At 39.0% G+C, this 20,087-nt stretch overlaps 1 protein-coding gene across 3 annotated transcripts in view; it reads right to left on the reverse strand.

Moving 5' to 3' along the window:
• LOC128873847 (glypican-6) overlaps nt 1–20,087 on the reverse strand; it is a 249,098-nt gene that overhangs the window by 24,880 nt on the left and 204,131 nt on the right. For all 3 annotated transcript variants that reach the window (XM_054117768.1, XM_054117769.1, XM_054117771.1), the window contains exon 2: nt 12,173–12,343. In XM_054117768.1, the coding sequence (XP_053973743.1) occupies nt 12,173–12,343 (171 nt within the window). The remainder of the gene's footprint in view (nt 1–12,172; nt 12,344–20,087) is intronic.

Raw genomic sequence — 20,087 nt, forward strand, 5'->3', positions numbered from 1 at the left:
AGAGAGAGAGAGAGAGAGAGAGAGAGAGAGAGAGAGAGAGAGAGAGAAGTGCAAAATAAAGAAAAGTAACAAAGTTGTAAAGGAGTTTAAAAATTAGTACCCGGATATTTCCTACACTAAACATTTTTGACATCGTATATCTCAGAAACGATTGACTTTTCGACCTATGTTTACTAAAGCATTTTTACTCGGTACAGTGTGTCCTATATACCATATGAATATTGACTGTCTTTTTCAACACCCTGTATATAAACAAAAAAATCGAGAACCTAAGATCACTCACCAACATCGATTCGAAGTCAAATCAAGATGGAAACGTCCTCGAAACCACTGGATGGCTCAATCAGTCTCCACGACGATAAGAGAAACGGAAATAAAAAAAAGAAAAAAAAAAAGGGAGCAGAGGTCCGCAGGTAGTGGCGTCAGTTCGGTAACAATGGCGGCGGCTTTTCTCATCCCCAGCCCCCGCCAATTGTGGTCGCGCTACCCTCGACGCGTAACCTCACGGACGAGTCCCGCGCCCTGAACACCGTTCTTATCGTCACTTCAGCCGCGAAGAATGTGATTAAAATTCCTTTTAACGACGGGGGAGGACAGGTACGAGCGGCCTGTGTAACGAATCGTCGCCGACGTCGACGACGCCCAGCAAAAAGCACCGTGTGAAAGGGGAAGGAAGCACTTGGCGACGCGACTACTGCGCTTGGAGCCTTCGTCGCCCTTTTAATTCGCAGGTACGCTCGTCTACCGACGCTAGATCGCGACTAATGCCCCTAATTCGCGGGAAAATCTTGAATTAGGAGCTAGGAATTTTTCAGGGGATCCTTGATGTTCATAGACCTAAGGCTTCAGGGCCGCCACCGTGGGTAAGAGGCGCCTGTGTGGCAAGAAAAATTTAGCGCCTTTTTCCACGATACATGATTGGTAACTTACAACAAATGTATATTATACATTATATAATTATTTATATATGTAGGAGTGTTACATATAATATGAGGGTAAGTGTATGAGTGTATCCGTGTATGCAATGGTTGCGTGGGAACGCGGTGTGATTTGTTATTTATAATAATTCGGAGTTCAGTTCGGTCGAGACAGTTGTAAAAGTCAGACAATAAATAATTCGTTGTCAAACTGTAATACGTTTTAAAGTCATTAGATTCCTACGAATATTAACCCTCCGAGCTTTGGCTGCCACGAAATTTTCAATTAAATCTTTAATATTAGTAATTAATATATAGTATCTACAATGTCATTCCCAATAGATATAATTGAAAAATCAGTTAACCGTTCTTGACTCATTGTATAACGTTCTTAATAATTTTTAATTTGGAAAAATGCCTTTCTCCGAAAGCTACCGAAACAGGCAAAGTTAAATGAATTAAGTTCACAACTGCATGGCAGTAAATTCAAAGATTTCTTACAATTTCAGATAACTCTATTATAACTTCCAAAATACCGACAATCGAGACTGTCGATATTACATACTATTTTCAAGCATTAACGATTTACCAGACAATCTTTTGGCAGCCGGACAAACTAGCTCACCCCCGGTTCGGTTCTTACCTCTCCCGAGCAGTTTGAGCTCTCGGTGATTGAATGATTCATTACACCTTAGTTGTAATGCATAAGAAGTACACAAATTATTGTGACAGCTGCACAACCGTACGTGGCGGCCCTGTGCGGCTTTGAGAAAGAATACTGGGAATCTGTCGTATGTCGCTGATTGAGTCGCTAGATGGTGAAGATTCCTCGCTGCTGAGTTCAAAGGCTTCTCTCAAGCTTTATCCTTTTTATTCAAGTGAGAAGTCGTTTTATGGACTATAACATTAATCCATACGTTACAGTCCTTTCCATTATTTTGTTTTACACAACTTAATTTCGGGCTTCCACAGTCATAAGCCAAGCCTTAGTTCGCGTTATCATAACACGACGTTATTGTAGCCCTCTCTAGCTACGGTTCCTTGGGGTCGCTAAGCTGGTACTATAGCTGCATCTTCGCATGCTACAACCCCTGAAGTGTTGGGTCCTCTTAAGCTTTGATTACCAGCATTATAATTTAACACTGAGATTAAAATTTCGTTTAGAAACTATTAAAGACTACATAACCCAACACTTTTCGAAGTATTTAGTTTTCTAACTTCATTCAATTCACGAGTCCTATCCACATATATTCTTTCATCTTCACAATTAATATGTCTAGCTGTTATACTGACATATAAAAGGTAATGTAACTTCCTAACGCTGTTTTGAAAACTATAAGAGATAGAAGAAATATTTTCAAACGTATATTAAGAAAGATCTCGAAAAATGTGAATTATATGACGAATCATCGAGTATGTTGATCGTGGTTCGCACATTGAAATGTAACACGTAGAACGAAATATTTTTGTTGTCAAAGGTGGTAAGCTTTGTATGCCTATTTAAGTGATGAAGCTAACAAGAGAACTTTTCTATCAACTCTCAAAAGGGTGGTTCGGCAGGTGATTTGAAACAACTTTTTCCTTAGCGAAAATGTTGTTTGTAGCGAAAGGGAAAAAGTTGTTTCAAATCACCTCCCGAACCACCCCTTTCAAGGTGTTACAACATTTTTGGGACACCCTGTGTATTCTTTCATCTTCACAATTAATATTTCCAGTTTCTCGCTGAAAAGTCTTGACACCCCTACAATCTATGTCCAGTATTTTCCAGAAAGCTTCCAACAGATGAGTCTTCTGAAGCACATATCTGCTTGTAACAGGAATTCATAACCAATACATAACCCAATACTTTTCGTAGTGTTTATTTTTCTAACTCCAATAAATTCACGAGTCCTATCCACATATATTCTTTTATCTTGACAATTAATATTTCTAGTTTCTCGCTGAAAAGTCTTGACACCCCCACAATCTATGTCCAGTATCTTCCAGAAAGCTTCCAACAGATGAGTCTTCTGAAGCACATACACGGTCTGCCTAAAAAGAAACCGAACTTTTGCTATAAAAAGAAAAAAGTACAAGTAAAGTTTTTACACACACGTTTATTCGCTCAAAATAATCTCCCTCTGCGTCAATATAGCGTGTAGACCGCGTAAATAACATTTCGAAGGACCTTTGCAGCTCCTGTTTTGGTAGCCCGTTTAGTACGGCGGTTACAGCGGCCTGAATCTCCGAAATATTACTATAATGTGTCCCTTTCATTGGAGTTTTCAATTTTGGGAAAAGAAAATAATCGCAGGGAGACAGTTCAGGCGAGTAGGGTGGATGATCGAAGGTAACAATGCCAATTCCAAATGAAAGGGACACATTATAGCAACATTTCGGAGATTCAGGCCGCTGTAACCGCCGCACAGTGCGGACAAATAGCAAAATTGTGGACAAATAATTAAAATTTCTTTACTAATATAAATATATTGCTATTTATTCACAAAAAAAATTAAAATTAACCATAAACATTAATAAAATCACAACAAAATTAACAAATTTAACAAAAAATTAACAAACCCCGATTTTGATGAAACTTTGTATACTTGTTTGTGGGACCTTCTTATGAATTACACCATCCTCAGTACGTGCGAATTTTGCGTTTTGAGGGAGAAATTAACCCTTTTATCCGAGCCGCCCCTTTTACTTTTGCTCGGAAACGATTAGAGATTACAAAAAAATGTTCAAGCAAACATTACACTGTTTTTAGAGGCCTATAAACTAATACCAACAAATCTAAAAAAGAACAAATTTTTTTTTAAATTACCCCCCCCCCTCCTCTCGAAATTTTTGAAAATTTTGATTTATTTCTGGATCAGTAAAAGCGTTTTTTTATTCTGAATCCAACGGTATGTATGAGTTTATGATTATCATACAGGAAAATGATGTAATATTGTAAAATTGTCGCTTTAGTAGTCCATATTTCGAATTCTTTAGGAATTTTTTTCTCATAAATAATAGAAGTTGCTCCTATATGTTATTTAACAAAATATGCTTCGTTTTGACTAAGGATTTGAGAAATAATTTTTATAGAAATCCATAAATCAATTAAATCAGAATTTTTAACTTCCAATTGCGACCCTACACCAACAGTATGGTCCCTTATTAAAAATTATGTAAAACCGAACGTTGCAAGTATTTGCAAGAAAACTTATAAGTTTCTTAAAATATAACAAATAATGTTTCCAAATATGTTGAGAACTCAGAATACTTTTTGCTGTTTTGTCTGTATGTTTGTTTAAAGATAAAGATTGTATTATGGATACAAATGATTGATACCTGATTATTTATAACAATTTCCACGCTGACACACATTTTCTACGATAGAAATCTGCCTCACATTGTGATATATACTAATATTGAATTTTGTCCACTTATTCCGCACTGTGCGCCGTACTAAACGGGTACCAAAACAGGAGCTGCAAAGGTCTTTCGAAATGTTAATTACGCGGTCTACACGCTGTATTGACTCAGACGGAGATTATTTTGAGTGAATAAACGTGTGTGTAAAAACTTTACGTGTACTTTTTTCTGTTTATAGCAAAAGTTCGGTTTCTTTTTAGACAGACCGTGTATCTGCTTGTAACAGGAATTCTGGCAATACCTAACCTTTGTTCCAGCACATTGGAACAAAGACGGGCCCCAAAGGTCATTAAAATCCTTTTCAGACCCAACGAATCGAAATTGCTTCGTCGATCGGGATTCGAAATTCATTGGTAAAGTCTCGAAAGAGTCTACAGTTAATAACCTCCCGTTCCCCCTCTGGCCCTCGTGGCTCCCATAACTTTCTTCGGCTACCTCTATATCATCTCCGACGTCCACTTTACCCCTTCGCTTCCCGGTCTCTTTACCTTTTGCTCCCTGTTTCACACTATCCACCCGACTTCCACTTTCCAACCTCTATCCCCTCTCCCTCCGCCTCTTTTCCACCCTTTCTCGCTCTCTGTCGCCGTACTTCTAACGCGTTGAGTGGCAAGTAAAGTGGGTACGTAGCTGGATGCGGCTAGGCAGCAGAAACCTCAAAGGGAAAGCACGGCGGCCGTCAGAGAAGCCGTGGTTCGGTGGAAAGGGCACAGGGAAAGATTGGAGCTCGAACGAGGGTACGCGCCGCGCGTCGCCGCCATTGCCGTCAGGTGGCACGAACTAGCGCGCCGTCGAGTAATTTCGTTAATGAGAATCGTTACGAGCCTGGGGTTTTCGCAGCGGCGCAGTCTAATTTTCGTGGCGATCGCCAAAGTGACTGGGAAGGCCTTCTTAATGCACTCCATCCGTTTCACTCATTAGCCTGTGACGCGCTCCTCGGGGCTTCCTTTTTCATCGTGGAAGAAAGGTGTCCCTTAGGCTTCACGGCCATCGAGGATGTTCGATGAAGGATTATCTCGCAAAATATTCATCATTCGAAAAAAATGTTTAAACGAAACATGCTTTATCTGAAGGGTGACATTCAATGCTGTACACTGTTTTTTTCTTGGACGAGGTGCCTCCGAGATTTGAAGGTGACCTTTGTTTTTTTAAATGGAAACTTAGTTTTTTTTCACGCTAGACACATAGTTTACCTCAAGACGAATCCATTGATGTACATTATGTTGACCTTGAAATATCATTCAAGGTCATTTCCATGGCTTAAAGTTTTCTTTTTCACTGCACATCCAGAAAATGTTTCTTATCTTCTAAATTAAAAAATACGACCTTGAACATTTATGCAGCACCTGATTCTATCCCTAAATGACAGGCCAACTTGTTCTAAAGTTTCGCTAACAATTTGTCTGCAAGTATTTATTATTCGAGCCTTCATATTTTCGGCTGTTGTTGGCTGATGTCGACATAGACGGTGAATAGGTAGAAGAAGTCCGATACCTTTCCCACCAAGATCGCCAGATTTAACACCTTTGGATTTTTACTTGTGGGGTTACATAAAAGATAAGGTTTACATGCAACAGCCAAGTATTTTTTAAAATAAAATATTTTATTTGTTATAAAGAATGTTTAAGATAATATTTCAAGTAGGTAATATTTTATTTGAAGAACACTGAAAATATTTGTGCCATAGCTGGGAATATTTTATTTATTTAATTTATTATCAGCAAATAAAATATTTTTATTTTACTAAGTTATAGTGTAAATTATACTTATTTTGGTAATCTAAAACGAAGGAAGTACTTTTTCGCTGGATTATAAACATATATTCAATGTAGTTCTTTAATGAATACTTCTATTAAGAATTAAGAATTTTTATAAAACGAGGGATGGAAAGGGATATTCTTCAATCGCAAGAAATAGTTTCTCCACCTGTGTATCATATACACAGTTTATTTTCAGGTTAAGAGCTATGGAAAGTATTCAATTTTATGCTTTATGTTATTAAAATGAAACATAGTTTATTTTATGTGTTAGATTATTAAAATAAAATATTTATTTTCATGCTTTAACTATAGATTACCAAAATAAATTACTTTATTTTACGTTTTACATTATCAAAATAAAATATTTTATTTGCTGAAATTTTATATCCCATTTGAAATACTATTTTATTTGAATTCTGAAGAATCTATTATTTAAAATAGTATTTAAAATATTTTCTCTAAAAATATTACTCACCTCTGTTCCCATCTTGACTTGTTTAGACGAAGTATGGAACCGATAGGGTCAATGGTTACGTGACGAAATTCTTCGTTACTGACCTCGCTTTCATTCGAGCTGTTTCTTTCGTACAGAACAGACGTGCCCTTCCGTGTGTTTCTAATAAAGTTTTTAAAGTCAACTTAAATAAAAGTCTAGCTCATTTATTCCACCGCCTATATTTCCAATAAGTTTATAGTACTTAGCTGGGGAGCTACTGGGCTATTCGCTCCCCTTATTTGCTATTGCACTTATCTTATTCCTTATTTTTTCGCCCTAGGCTTTTTCCATACTTCATATTTTTGTTAGCCAGCCCTAACGCAACCATGAAAAACCGGGACAGACGCCCAGAATTCGAACCCAGGCTGCTCTCAGCGTGGTAGTCGGCTAGGCTACGCACTGTTCTACTGTCCGTCCTCTCTGATGCCAAATTTCTCAAGATGTTGGTATTAAATGTAATAAACGTTACATCCCGACGTTGGCACAGTCTCGTCTCGAAGATCACTGCGCCCGCAGCAGTCCACGAATCCTATTAGATCTTGATAGACGAAGAGCATAACGAGGACGAGGATCATGTCAGGAGACCGCGACTCTTCTCAGATCTGGCTACTCCGCAACCAGCAGTGCCATTGTCTTGCAAATTCTCTGTTTTGCATATCGTCTGGCTTGGAAATTCTCCATTTTACTACCGCTTGAATCCTCCCGGTGTTGTATTTCGCTCGAAGCGACCCGAAGCCAGAGATTTCAGAGATTCACCTCGGATCGAATCATAATCTATGGCAACAGCCAATACCAAATATTTAATGCCGCGGTATAAACCTTTAAAATCTCTAGTTGGGAAACGCTGCAGCGTCGTAAAAGAGCGAGTAAAAAGTTCCTGGATAACGAGATCGGCGGGCACGACATCGAACGAGGATTACGTCGTTGCAAAACCGAGCGGGAGGATTAAAAGATTAGCAAAATTACTGTTTCACCAACCTGAAACGAGCTACTATATTTTCTGCGTCCACCCCGAGGACAAATAACCCTGGTGCGTCTCTGTCGTTATTAAGCGCGCGATGGCGACGTTAAACGACCATTACGAAATCGGTTTACGAACTGCTTGATTATGAAGCGAGTAATCCGCTGAATAGCCTCCTTTCCAACCCCAGGAAATATAATCTATCGTGTTTGTATCTTGTGAGAGCAGGTGCACGGAAAATACTGTTCAAATAATTTTAAAACGCCACCTGAGTGCTACTGAAAATACTCTGGGGAGAAAAAACTCGAATAAAGTTCGAAGTGGAACTTAATTTCTATGTCTGAACATTTACACTGTGACGTGTTCGTTTTTAGTTAAATTGTGGGTGAGACATGTGGGTTGGTACCACCGTCATTACTGAGTTGCCAGTCGGCAGAAGCCTCGTTTCATTACAGACAATTGTTTCGAATATCTCGTAAACGAATCATTTTTTTACCACTTTACCCTAATACTTTTTTACACAGAGTGACGAAAGGAATCAACCTACGTGAAAGAAAATGTGTAATCGATACTTATCGATATTTTTTTTTTAATAGAAATGCATGTGCACTGTTGCATTTATTAAAAAAGCATGGTCCTACTAGTGCAGTACACTTATTATCTTTTCCTTTTGACGTTTCTCTCTAAATCTACTGATAATGAAGTTATAGCTTGTTACACTCACGTGGCCCACTCTCGAGGCACCTGCCGAGTGACAACCCGCGCTCTTTGTCGAGCGGGTTGCCTGTCGGCAGAGGCATCGAATCTATATGTTAACCCTTTGCACTCGAGAGGTGACTCTCAGTCACCACTAGGTTTCCTTTAGGTTTAATTTCTTTCGAACTCGAAGTGTCAATAAAATGATTGTCGTTGAGTTAAAGGTGACCTGATTTTCAAATCTCAAATTGGGGATCTCATTTTCGAAGTCAATCCAAGCTTAGCATTCGTGACAATAGAATGCTAAGGCCGATCGCACACGGTGCAACTGATTTGAAATTAGTGTTACAAATCGTTTGCGCTCTTTGTTTTACCTACTCCACAAACTTTGTTTTACCTAGATCCACGGTCGCATGCAACTAGTTTCAGAGTGGTTTGAAACTGATCGGTTGCGCCCGTGTGCGATGGGCCTTAGAAAACATCTCGAGTTGGTGATAGATACCAGACAAAAAGGCCTCGAGTGCAAAGGGTTAATAACTTTAAAACGATTCCTCTGACGCAGTTTTTTCACTGTTCGTCTCATTTTAAAACCTATAGACTCACCCCTTACAAGGACCCCTTTTACACCCCATTAAGGGGCTATTATCGTCTAGAAACTTCAAAAATTCGATTTTTTTGTGTGCATTTTCTTATCATTTGTGGTTTTGAGAAAGTGCCTCTAAAATATTAATTTGAAATTCGTAGAGCTCTCATAGTTACAGAGGCTTAAAGGCAGTTCAACAGTATTAGTGTTAAATGTATAGCAAACTTTAAACGCGTTTTTCTCGAAACGACATTTTTCAAGTCGGGCGCACGTTTTTCTCAAAAACTATCGAACCGACTGACTTCTGGTTTTACACACATTTCGAGGGCACTAGAATTATACCGATAGCTTGAATATTTTAGCTCTGCTCTCATAGTTTTAGTGGACAATTTTCCGGGAAAATTAAACCTTAATTTTCAAACAGCTGCGATTCCGATAAAAAATTTAGTACTTACTTAATTCTAGTTCAGACGATAACTACATTCATATAGATTGAGAAAAAAATTTGTTTTTCTGTCTCAGACGACTAGAACCGCCACAGTCTGTGCGCCCGATTGAACGAGCGTCTCACGTCACAACCTGCATAACAACGCATGACTTGTATAGATTTCAATGAAGTATTTCATAAAAATTTGTGTTGTTAGTTGAAACGTGTTTTATTATGCATAAAAAACACTGGTACTGTAAGTTTGATAGTTTTCGCAAAATTAATTCCTAAAAATTACTGAAAAAACAAACTTCTAGATGATAATACCCCTTTAAATAAGATCTACTTAATTACCAAATAAATGCAATTCCTTTCCACTTAATTTGCACATTTATCCCCAGACAGAAGAACGCACGATCGCACAGTTGTTTCGCGACACGTCTGATCCCTATCTTTGAAGATCCACTCGTCGTAACCTCACGGCCTCCCCTTCGTTAACGAAGAAAAACGAGAAAGAAAGGTTCGCGGGTTGCCGTTACTCCAGAAATCTCATTTCGAGGTGCTTCTTCGCGCACTGCGCCGTGGAACCTCGTTTCTGGCTGTCGACGGCACTCGTCTCTCCCGCCGCGGAGGACGTCCAGCCGATTAAACCGCGCTGAAAAGTCCTTTTGTGACCGAGAGGCGGCATAATTGACGAGGATAGTCGGCTCTCCTCTTCTCTCCCGACGCGACGGGGTTCTTTCGCGTTTCGTCCCGTTTTGGAGCTGGGATTGTTTCGCAACAGTCGGGGTCTGGGCTCTGTTCAACGGTAAAGCGATTAACAGTTGCTCTCGGGCGACTAACTTCTCTGCGACCGTGGACTGATTAGCAGTTCCTTCGCTCTGCATTCCTCTTAGCTTCTATGAGACAACTGTCCATAGACACGATGCATTTAAATTCTACTGCTAGGGGATCTTCTAGGCTGAGATATCTATTTATTTTGTTGACAAAGTAGGGTGGTATTAAATAGGAGTTTGGTGTCTTGTTTCATAAAAATATTAGTTTGTCTGGAAAGTCCGTGCCGATTTTTGATAGGTGGTACACGTCGATTTATATTGGAATGGTTGAAAACAATTAACATGGGTGCATCCCTTAAAAGGTGGAAAGGTCGTGGAACAAAATGGTATTTATATAATTCTATAAATATATATCAAAATTCAAATGTGCCTTTGAATTTTTCTTAAAAATGGCACGAACTTTCTGGACAACCCAATAAAAAATAAACAATCACCAAGCATTTCGTGAATACCTTTCGTGAATACCGCTATTTCGAAGGTGGCAAATCTCTCTCCAATTTAAGAATCAAGTTGCTTATTTCTAAAGACTATTGTTTCCCAAAGAAGCTTATTAAAATGTCTATTGTTTATACGAAGCGGGCACGAGTAGTAATAGTAATAAAAATTCATAAATGCGTAAAGACTCAAGATATAATATTCCTGTTGTTTCGGTCCGCTTAACACAATCGAAGGATAAGCTAGTCGAAAGTTAGTTCCACAATAGTCGAGAATCGAGTTGGAAGTTACCCACGAGTTCGTTGAAGGGAAGTTGAGAGCACACTAGTCTGCGAATGGCGGCCGAGGGCTGTGTTTTCGACAGCTTTTATTGTTTAGTTTGTTCCGTGCTATTTTGTTAGTTTAATTTCACAGTCTGCTAAACAGTCTTTAATTTAACCCCTTGAAAAGAGAGTGGCGACTATGCCACGTGCATACTGTTCTGATTCATTGTGCCTTCGAGTGCAATGATAAAATAATATCTGAATTTACTATTTATCATTATTATTTTACGATATTCATCTTGAACCCTTTGCGCTCGAGGCATTTTTCTATAGAATCAAATCTAGCCCATTTTTATAATAAATTTCTGTGAAACTAAAAACATCCACGAACCTTCATGACTCGATGTATTATTATTTCAATTAATAATTAGTTGTATTCTGATGTAAGTGAATTTGAAATTGTACGTTCACAAAGTCATTTTTAAATTACATATGTCGCCCTAGAAGCGCCACCCGAGCGCAAAGGGTTAATAATAGGGTTAGTAGGCTGGTCAGTTTGGCTTGTTTCGAAATTAAAGAATGTTATCACTAGATTTACACATTCATATCTCATAGAAATGTAAAAAAGACATATACTAAACATAAGGCTCGGTAATGCAGGATATGTACTGCAGAGATGTGTTTGTCTCGTTTCCTTTTTTGGAAAATATTCAAAAGAGGAAACGAGACAAACAAGTCGGCAAATTTCAGATTTATTCGATGCCTAAGGCTTTACCCATCACTGATGTACCTATTGTGAGTCCATAAGGCAGGTTGCACTAGAAATAATGCAGGAGGCTCTGTCGATAAAGCCACCGACTAACTAGGGTTCTAAATTACCGAGCCTTGCCGACGGGACGTACTGTATTATCGACAAATCTTCATCTAAAATATATCGTAATCGCGACGTTCGATAGTCCTAACTAATTTGGACCATTGGACCATTTGTTTCGCACTTTAAAGAACCCAAGCCAAAGTATTCAACTTAATTGAATTTGAATCGAGCGTTGAATTTGATCAAAGCGAAACCTATCGATCCTCTTCCTTTTCTACACAACGCACCGAATTGCAAAACAATATCTGTTTAAACACAAGCGTCTGGCACGCGTTTCGCAATAGACGGCGAATTGCTCTTCGTTAAACGTTTGACTGGCGCTCTTTAAAGGGCCCAGAAGAAGAAGGTTCGAATTGAATGCGTTAATGCGAAAACGTTGAATCCGTCGCATCTCCAGCGACCGATTCAACGAGAAGCCCCCGAACCACCCCAGCTCGTTGTCAGTGTAAACCCTGGGCGGTATTTCACGCAGACTTGGCCGTGAAGTGATTAAAATCGTGAAAGTCTAGGGAAAGTACTCACTGTGAAATCTGGCCCCTCTCGTCGACAGGACCTGATGCAGTCGCTGAAGAGTTTCTTTGGTGGCTTTCTCGTGTTTGTCACGTGCCCTCGCCTGCAGTCTCACTTCCATGTCCGCGGAGCAACAGACCTCTCCGCCGCTTCTCACGCTGCCGCATATTTTCAGCTCCTTTGCTGGAAAAACGAATGGAAAAAGTCGAGATTAAAACGAGCTCGAAAACGTCCGCGTTCCTCACTTGCCTGCCTCGAAAGGGAATCGAGCTTTGAGCTTTTGTCGCCGCAGACTTTAGAGCCAACTTGGCTGTCGACTCCCCTTTCTGAGGATTCTTAAGGTTGCAGATACGATGGGACGTAATTTATTTCATCTTTTAGGTCTATAGACAGACTGAACCGTGGAGGAGCAAGGGAACATATGGGAAGAAGTTATTGTGATTAGTTTATGCTACCGAGGTTACGTCAGTCCTTTGTATTTGTTAACTACTCGCAGTTGCTGGGATGGCGTTTGAGTTTTGTTGGCGTTTGCACGTGTGTGCCGACGAGTTTGTCGAAGGACCACTCTCGTCAGAGGGAAATAAAAAATAGACAAATTGTGGTGCAGAAAATTTACTATAATTAGTTTGTCGCGAAGTACAATATGCGACTTGGTACTGCTACGTCTAGATGACCACGAGCGTCTCTAAGGTTTAACAATCTACAATGTACAATCGCAATCAGAATGCAAGTGAAAGTTGTGTCGACTGAAAATGTACGGTAGTCCTAACAGTATTTGATAAGTCTTGCATGGGAGGACTTGTTGAGTCTCCATTGACCCAACAAAATTTCTGAGTTTGACTACTTTTGCTTAATTTTAAGGTACCATTGCCATCAATTGTAATTCTAAATAAAAGTAACCCCACCGCACGTTCTCCTACTCCATAGTCTATCCAATATACTTGACAAACATAAATTTACACAGCGAATAAAAACAATATAAACTCTCAACGATCTATTTTCATTAATTTATTGATATCCCGAAAAATAAACGAGAGATGAGCACTGTAAACTTAACCGCTGGTTCACTTTATTTATATTTGTTCTTGAGCAAAATTCTGATTACGCGAAACTCGGCGAGAAGCGCGCAACTGTTGTAATTTACGATACGCCCGACTAATTCGTTTCCCCCTTCCCCGGTTAGCTACCCTTCCACGCTTCCTGGGAGCCAGCAAATAGGTTTCCTGGGAGGCCCGTGGTCGTGATGATCTCGAAAAATTGATTCCCGACCGAACAAAAGCTTCTTCCTCGTCGACGAAATCCAATTTTCTGCGCCCCGAGACGACAACGAGGACAAGTGCACTAAAATGGGTGTGTTCTCGCGTGAATTTCGCCTGTACAGGTTCATATTGTCGAGGATAGCTTCGTTCGTACCACTGTTTAGACCAAAGCCACACGAAGAATTTAAGAATATTATCGTAGGACTGCGAATTTTACGTATTTATGACTTGTATAAATATGAACAACGTATGCTAAACATAAAGCTCGGTAATGTAGAGCACTGGGTCGATAAAGTAGGTCATTGCCGATGGGGAACACTCTGTTCATAAAGCATCGACTAAATAAAATTCTATTTTATCGAGCTTTACCGACAGAACACACTGCATTATCGACAAAATACTCTACTTCACCGACTGAGGATAAAAGAAATAATTGAAAATAATTTCGTGTCTGGCTTTCATTCTTTTACTCGATTTCACTAAGAAAATTGAATTTCCTTAGGAAATCGCACGAAGCAAACTTACAAGTAAACCTCGAAACAGCACGACTTTCAATCCTCCGTACTAATAACTGTTAAATAAATTCCAAGAAGTCTCCTACCAATATATCAAAAAATTAGAAAACCTAAATAGAATACAAATGTCTAACTTAATTTAAAAGTAATTTAACGCAAGTACGTACAATAAATGATGAAGATTGAAAGAAAAGAGGAAGCCCGCGAATAAGACGTCTAGTTTACACGAACTTGAAGACAGCCCCGATCGACTCGGCTGTGTTCGAAGAAGAAATAGTTGCGAGAACAACGAGCGAAACTTTCGTCGAGTCCCGTAAATGCAATTTAGTTTGGAGAATCGGAGAAGCGACAGCACTGTACTACACAAAGCCGAACGGGGGATTGAAAGTCGCGTTGTTTCGCTCCCACGACTCGGAGTCTACTTGTAAGTTTGCTTCGTGCGATTTTCCGAGCGGTTTAAATTGGAAAATGGGAGGCGGGGGGAAATGGGAAAAATTCAATTTTCTTAGGAAAATCGAGTAAACGAAAGAAAGCCAGACATGAAATTATTCTATCGGGGCGAATGCGAATTCTTTCAATTTGAGTTGGGTGTAAATTTCTTGATAATACGAAAGAGTATCGATAAATATAGTTCTAATAAATTATTTGAAACTAACGAACAGTGATTTTATTTTTAGTAATGCATTCGCACTAAAACTTAACGTAGAATAGTAACGTAGAACTAGGATTGGATGAAGTATTACCAAACAAAACGACCTACCTTACTAATTAATGGGGGAGGGTTAAGTAAAATTCCAAATTTTGACCTTTTTTGTTTTGTTTAGAAAATTAGTATACCATCTGGAGAATGTGCTCCGACCATTTCAGCTAAAATTTTGAAATCTAAGTGTACCTACAGAGTCATTAAAGTGATGCGACTCATGGTGTGCTTATCGCATTGCCGAAGTACAAAATAATTTACAGGCTTTTACTTATTCCCCTCCACTACATCCAGACGTGCAAAAGGCCATCCTCCCAATATACAAAGCTTTGTCTCACGATGATTTGCTTGAGAAATGCTTAGGCGGCTATACCCAAAACGCAAATGAAAATTTTAACGCTACTGTGTGGCGTCTGGCCCCTAAATATCTCAACTGCGGCTCAAAAATCATTGAAATTGCTGCACATTTGGCTGCCGGCATGTCTAATGAAAGATACACCTTCATTTTAAATGTTATGAATGATTTACAACTGCAAATCGGAGTCCAGTGTAAGCATTTCGCCGATACGTATGCCATGCACCGTATTAGCAAACAGGAGCGTCGCCGCCTTGAGGGCACAAAAGAAGAAAGAACTGCCCGAAGAGGGAAACCAGCGGCATTGCTGAGCGAATTTGAGGAAAAAGAAGGTTTATTATACGGCCCTGGTATAGCTGCTTAACCTCAAATAATTTGTAAGCTTTACGAAGAACTATTTTTAGATCCGGAAACTTTAAACGCATTTTTCTCAAAACACAAAATTTTGCGTGCCGTGCAATGTAGCTTAGAGATTTCTCAGCCGATTGCTATGAAACTTGGCACAAAATATTCCTTAAACTATTCTCGTTTGCATCAAGCTAAAGGTTTTTATAAAAATTGAAATAAACAATGTTTTTAATCATTTTTTTTTATAACAAGATTTTTTTTACATGGCGTGAAATCTTTAAATAAAAAATTTTTTTTTAATCTAGGTTGATGCAAAGCGTATTACTATATTTTAACGAAAAATTGGTGGATTTTTGATTTCAAATAATTAGAGTGATCTATGCGTTGCACGGCGCATTTTTGAGAAGCCAACTTCAAACAGCTGCTGTTCATTCATTTATGAATATTTCTATATAAAAAAGTGTAACCGTGCTGGTTACATACGATCACATAGACGATGAAGGGGCGATCCCCACTCATGGAAGGCCTGAATCCTACGTTTCTTCGTGAAGAGGAGAATTCGGGATAGTCGCGGCATCTGACACGCGTGCGCCTCGATTCCCACTCGATATCCGATCAAGGGAGATCGACGCGCGTACTATGAGCTAGTCAAGGGGTACCCCTTATCAGAAACCGGGAATCGCTCCTATGAGGAGGAGAAATTAGGAGAAGCACCCTACCAAAAGAGGATGAGTGCGCATCGATCCCACTCGATCCTGGATCGAAGGAGCTCGATGCGAGAACTAGGACCGGCACTCTACGTCTGGAAGCGACCGCGACAGCACGTACAATTCCTTTAGCGAAAACCGGTATCCAATCGAGTGATCAAACCGATCAAGTAACTTAGTCAAACCGCCTAACTTACTCTCGTTGCATACGCGCCTCAAACCGAGGGGTCACGAGCACAAACCGAGCCGTGACACTGCTGCATTGTGATTTGTAACGACGCCCATTCCGGCGTGACCACGTAGTAGTCAAAAGCAGTAAATTCACGAAGCTATGCAACGAGAGCGAGTCTGTGTCTTTTGCTGAAGGAAACGGGTGAGAGGTGAGCGTTTTCGGGTAAGTTGTCACAGTAGGATTCCGCGGAAATTACGATCGGATTCGCACTGTTGAAATCAGGCGTCCGTCACCGGAGAACACTTATAGCTCACACTCGTGCCCTTTGGTGAACTCCTAGGTGTTGGACTTCGTACAAGTCTCCACCTGAACACTTCCTCCGAGAAATCGGCCGAGTGGGAAAGTGCTGCGACAAATCCACAATCGTGCATTTGATCACAAAGTGAATCCTGAACGCGCTCACCACTTCTCCAAACCGTGTGTATTCGGTTTCAGGCGTAGCAGTCTCTTAAGAAAACACGTGCAGTCTCGTGTGAATGCGGATAGGCATTCAAACGTCTTTGTACAACCAACCTTGGGTTTTCCTATGGTATATCTCGCGATCATTGCCCTATCATATTCGCATTGATAGATAAAGCGTGCCAAGCCCGTTATTCACGTTGCCATAGATAACATTGATTTCAAAATATTGTTAATTTGCGATAAATCAACGGACGAGTGTCTCTAGTTTCATATCTGTGTAGACCATATATGTATATATATATATTTTATATCCTCTGCGAATTCATTGTGATACTAGTCGTCGTCAAGTTAAACGGAACATATATATTTATAAATTCAACTCTCGACGAAATCATCGTGATATCCGTCGTTACTAAATTTGACAGAATATATTTCATTAATTACCAGATATATCAGAGTTTCCAAATTCTTTAATCACCTCTCGGAACACTTCGCTATCCAGCACCTGGAGGCACGAGCCCTCAATTTCTTCCATTTGCTCCAAACATCCGAGCTGAAGTTAAAATTTAGTGTCAATCAAGAGATTAAATTTTAACACGGTTACACTAGATGCTACAAAATAACAAGTAATTAGTTATAAATAAATATACATTACGCACTCTTCAAAAATAATTCGCGAAAAAGCGGTTGTTTACTTGATCGTTCCCTCTTAAGACTTATTCTACATTACCGAGTCTTATCAACGGAATTCATTATCGACAGAGTATCCTACCTGGATCTTTCATGCCACGAACCTTAACGAACAGATCCTACTGAATTCTTCTCCGATTAACCTCTGCAGTAAGCCGCGTTCTATCGCCATTTCGATATGAACAGGGTAAGTCTACCCTTCCCTTATCGGGTAGTCACCAGCTATATCGCTTATCTGCCAATATTTCCAGTCTGCCGTCTAAGTAAGCTAATTTCCAGCCACTCGGAACTCCGCGTCAACCTCTCGTAGCTCCCCTGCTTCGATTCTCCCAACCCTCTACACCCCCTCGATTTCCAACCCCTCGGGTTGGTTCGTCGCGAACTTTCAAACGCGCCGTAAAAGTAATCCTGATTCATTTCCGCGGGATTGGCCGTGTCCCCCGGCCTCGCCCCCCCCCCCCCCATTGTTGCAGACCGCGCAGCGCTTGGACGCAAAAAGTTAACGAGGAAAGTAATCCGTTATGATTACGCCACCGCGGATATGAAAGAGCTATTCCCAATGGGAGACGATCGAGACAGCGTTTTCATTCGATTTCGTCCCTCCGGGCCGCGGAGGCCTTGACCCCTCCCCGACGACTCACAAACAAACTACTCGAGACACTTTTCCGCGATGACTGATGTTTCCAAAGGGGGAAGTCGTGACGGAATCTGACAGAGTTATGAATTCTGAGGAGAAAAGTATTAAAGTATACGTAGTTTAAACTTGATACTTTGCGAGATATAGAGGGTTGTTGATAAGTGACGCGGTTGGAACAACGTCGTGACTCTTATCGAAGATTTCCCATATCTCGGAAAGTATTAAACTTAGGGTACGTGTGCCTTAGTACTTTTCTACTTAGAACTCACTATTCTGTCTGTTTTGGGGGAAAAAGTCGTCCCTAGAAAGGATTCTCCACTTTCGCTTCAAATATTGATAACACCTCCATATTTTCAAACATTAAGGGGTTAGTCGCAGTCAGGAAAATGAAAACGGACACTTTCTTGTGTGTTTTTTTTTAAGGTATTAAATAATAATTTTTATTATATTATAATACCTGAAAACAAAACTAAAGGTAGATTTAAAAAATATGTTAGACTAACAGGTCCCTTATCGAAGGATTTTTTATTTTCTTATATACTTTTCTTTTTATTCTCTACTTAATCACTTCATTTTATAATGAAAATTGAACTTCAATTTTAAATGTACGTCACTTTATTTTAAATTAATTTTTTCCAAAATTCTTCGATCAGAGACCCGTTAGTCTAATATATTCTCCAAATCTACCTTTATTCTTGTTTTCAGGTATAGCAGTTTAAAGAAAGCCACCCACACCATCGCCTGTTATAACGAAATGAATTAACCTTCTCTTAAAACAAAAATTTGTTTATGGTTCTTTAAGATATATTTTGTCATATATTTAAGTTTCATTAATAAAAAATTATTATTTGATACCTTAAAAAAAACACACAAGAATGTGTCCGTTTTCATTTTCCTGACTGCTATTAACCCCTTAAATGAACCACTATCGTGCTTCAAAGACAAACCTAAGCACGGTACAAGCATAGATATGTCGACGCTGCGGCGCACAGTGGTTCATTTCGCGAAAAATATGCTCAAAATTCAATTTTTGAAGTACGCGAAATCAGTAAACTGCCATAGTGTATTTATTATATATGTAACAATGCAACAAAAACGATTTGTGTTTTTCAAATATAATGATTATTATCTAAGATATAGCACTTCAAATAAGACGATTTTTCTCGTCCTTCTTAATTTTCACATTTTACTGCGTATCGGAGGTGATAAAATGTACAACTGTAATGTTATTTAATAATATATTCCTTATGGCTCATTTTTTGTAATAAATATATGTTATTTAGATTAATTTTCTACTATAAAGATGAAGAATACGTTTGATTTTACCTACATACTTTTTATTTTAAGATTATGTGATATTTAGTAATTTTGTGAATTAAAATAGGAAAACAAAATGGTTAATCACAAGACTTCACTTATCTACACGCTTCATAAGTTAGGTAAGCATGTCTATTTTCGTATGCTATTGAAACATCTTGCCCATATTTGCCCTATTCTTAATATTCCTACGTTACATTTACAGGTGTAGATTCTATTGTATTGCTACTGTAAATGTAACGTAGGAATATTAAGAATAGGGCAAATATGGGCAAAATGTTTCAATAGCATATAAAAATAGACATGCTTACCTAACTTATGAAGCGTGTAGTTAAGTGAAGCCTTGTGAATAACCATTTTGTTTTCCTATTTTAATTCACAAAATTACTAAATATCACATAATCTTAAAATAAAAAGTATGTAGATAAAATCTAACTTATTCTTCATCTCTATAGTAGAAAATTAATCTAAATAACATATATTTATTACAAAAAATGAGCCATAAGGAATATATTATTAAATAAGATTACAGTTGTACATTTTATCACCACCGATACGCAGCAAAATGTGAAAATTAAGGGGACGAGAGAAATCGTCTTATTTGAAATGCTATATCTTAGAAAATAATCATTATATTTGAAGAACACAAATGGTTTTTGTTCCATTGCTACATATATAATAAATACATTATGCCAGTTTCATGAAAATCTAATAACTTTTTAATACACATGTCGGCCATACGGGATCCGCCATTTTGAATTTTGA

Source organism: Hylaeus volcanicus, chromosome 3 (genome assembly GCF_026283585.1).
Source record: "Hylaeus volcanicus isolate JK05 chromosome 3, UHH_iyHylVolc1.0_haploid, whole genome shotgun sequence".
NCBI classification, from domain to species: Eukaryota; Metazoa; Arthropoda; class Insecta; order Hymenoptera; family Colletidae; genus Hylaeus; species Hylaeus volcanicus.